Source organism: Penaeus monodon, chromosome 23 (genome assembly GCF_015228065.2).
Source record: "Penaeus monodon isolate SGIC_2016 chromosome 23, NSTDA_Pmon_1, whole genome shotgun sequence".
NCBI classification, from domain to species: domain Eukaryota; kingdom Metazoa; phylum Arthropoda; class Malacostraca; order Decapoda; family Penaeidae; genus Penaeus; species Penaeus monodon.
This window is the reverse complement of record NC_051408.1, coordinates 38,824,244-38,827,182: the sequence shown is the minus strand read 5'-3', so window position 1 is coordinate 38,827,182 and position 2,939 is coordinate 38,824,244. Positions and strand designations below refer to the sequence as shown.

General features: G+C 51.7%; 1 protein-coding gene across 1 annotated transcript in view; it reads left to right on the top strand.

Moving 5' to 3' along the window:
- The window catches only part of LOC119588243 (fibrillin-3-like), a gene marked incomplete at its 5' end in the record, with an annotated part of 37,181 nt that overhangs the window by 9,486 nt on the left and 24,756 nt on the right, over positions 1-2,939 (top strand). Inside the window, 4 exon segments of the mRNA XM_037936939.1 lie at positions 124-1,979; positions 1,981-1,985; positions 2,206-2,335; positions 2,784-2,930. Coding sequence (XP_037792867.1) covers positions 124-1,979; positions 1,981-1,985; positions 2,206-2,335; positions 2,784-2,930 — 2,138 coding nt within the window.

Sequence of the window (2,939 nt, the reverse complement as noted above, 5' to 3'; positions counted from 1 at the left end):
AAAATATTTATTGGTTGGTAGTTATTTTTCTTGTATTGTTTCACTCTGACTATTCTTGTAAAATCCATCTAAACACATGTTGATATTGCAAATGCCTCTCTCCCAACACGTGACTTTCCCCGGCAGGAGTGTACCAACACAAAGGGTTCCTTTTCGTGCTCCTGTCTGCCTGGGTACGAGCTCGAGGATGACTTCCACTGCACTGACGTGGACGAGTGCCAGCTGCAACTGTCCAAGTGCCAGCATGACTGCATCAACGTCCCCGGTTCGTACGAGTGCGTTTGCCACGAAGGCTTCGAGATATCGTCGGACAACCACACGTGCCTTGATATCGACGAGTGCGGCTCCGACACCGGCTGCTCCCACTTCTGCACCAACCGCAACGGGTCGTACGTCTGCCACTGCCCGCCCGGCTTCCACCTCGACGCCGATGACCACACCTGCGTCGACGAGGACGAGTGCGCGAACGAGAACGGAGGCTGCACGCACCTCTGCCACAACTTCGAGGGAGGTTACAAGTGCCAATGCCCCTCGGGGATGGAGAAACTGCACGAGGGAACGGCCTACGAGAGGAAGCACGTCTGCGTCGACGTGGACGAGTGCGAGGACAAGAACGGCAACTGCAGTCACATCTGCAGTAACCTCGAGGGAGGCTACGAGTGCCAGTGCCCCGATGGATTCTCCTTCAAGACGGAAGATGATGGCACCGAGTCAGAGTTCGAGTGTGTGGATCTGGACGAGTGCGAGGTGGATAACGGTGGATGTAGCCACTTCTGCGTGAACACCGAGGGAGGAAGAGAGTGTGTATGTCCTGAAGGGATGAGGCTGCCTGAAGGAACTGGTAACAGCACACAGGAGTCCCCGTGCGAGGATGTGGACGAGTGCCTCAAGGATAACGGCGGCTGCAGCCACGTCTGCATCAACCTCGAGGGCACGTACGAATGCGAGTGCCCCGAGGGATGGGTCCTCGACATACCCGATGACTACTACGATTACTACAATGACAAACCCGTCGATTTCGACATCTACAACGAAGTCATCTGGAAAAAGTGCGTCGACATGAACGAGTGTTCCGAAGACAACGGAGGATGCAGCCACACGTGCCACAACAGCGACGGAGGCTACAAATGCTCTTGCCCGGAAGGGTACTGGCTGGGCAAGGACAACCGCACCTGCTGGGATGTCAACGAGTGTACCATCGACGGCGGCGGCTGCTCGGACACGTGCACCAACACCGACGGGTCCTTCGTGTGTTCTTGCCCCGACGGCTTCCAGCTGGTGGACTCCACTCGCTGCGTAGACGTGGACGAATGCCAGCAGGACAACGGCGGCTGCACCCACCGCTGCGTCAACCAGATCGGGAGCTACCACTGCGCATGCTTGGAAGGCCTCCTGCTGCAGGACGACAACGTCACCTGCGCCGATCTGAACGAGTGCGGGGACGACAACGGCGGCTGCTCTCACGACTGCCAGAATCTGCTCGGCAATTACACCTGCAGCTGCCCGCCCGGCTTCGCCCTCGGGGAGGACCTGCACACCTGCGAGGACGTGAACGAGTGCCTCACGAACAACGGCGGCTGCTCGCACGTCTGCCGCAACAAAAAGGGCTCCCACAGGTGCAAGTGCCCCAAGGGCCTGAACCTCGGCGTCGACAAGCTCACCTGCCTGGACGTGGACGAGTGTGGCACCGAGAACGGCGGATGCTCTCATCAGTGCGCCAACCACAAGGGCCACTACACGTGCCTCTGTCCCACCGGCTTCGCACTGGCGGCGGACAATCACACCTGCGTTGATATAGACGAGTGCCAGGAAGACAACGGCTCGTGCAGCTACAAATGTGTGAACAAAGAAGGGAGTTATGAGTGCCACTGCCCGTTCGGGATGGCACTCAGTGGGGACAAGCTCACGTGCAAGGACGAGGACGAGTGTGCCATCGACAATGGAGGATGTAGCCATGAGTGCCACAACACACGAGGCTCCTACAGGTACGCAATGAACCCATTCCCAATACAAATGAAGCGAAAAACGTTACCAGCGTTGATCCAAGTGTGTATCCACCTAGCCATTCACTCATTTTTTTCTATACTTAAACTTATACACAAAATAAACAGCATTAAGCGTTCTTGGGATCCGTAGCATTAACCCAACAGTCTCTCCATCTATCCATTCATTTATTGCTCTAAACACATAATCGTCTGTCACCAGGTGCGAGTGCCCAACCGGATACCGCCTTACTTAGCGATGGCACTTCTTGTGAAGATATAGACGAGTGTTCTGTCGCCAACGGAGGATGCTCTCATACCTGCGTCAACAGAGAAGGGTCGTTCCTGTGCACGTAGGTCCCTCGGATTGCAGTTGGTCGTTGCCATATGTGTTACGCTTATGCAACATTACTGTATTACTGTTATTACATTTATTTTATTTGATAATAATAATTAATGATTTGTTGTTATTTTTATAAACTTCTGTTGACAGTTACAGTTTCATAGTTTCATAATTCATAAGAATAATTATTCATATAAGTGTGGTGAGTATGTAAAACACGGGAAAAAATCTGGAAAACATACAATCTAGAAATAATGTAATATAAGTATATGCAATCAATGCTGTTAGTAAAGATTATGACAATGAATATTAACAATGATTAGGGAGAAAATTACGACAGTGATAACACCAAATACGACACTGATAACGACCTTGATAACGAACCTAAAGATAACAAAACAATAAAATTATAAATCCCCAATAATGTAATACTAATCCCCATAAACGTCTTTCCGCAGCTGTCCTAGAGGTTACGAGATATCGGAAGATCCTTACAAATGTCTGGACGTGAATGAGTGTGCTAAAGCTCCTTGTGAACACGAGTGCTTTAACACCCCCGGCTCCTACTACTGTGCCTGCAGGCCTGGATTCAAACCGAAGCCAGAGTATGTAGA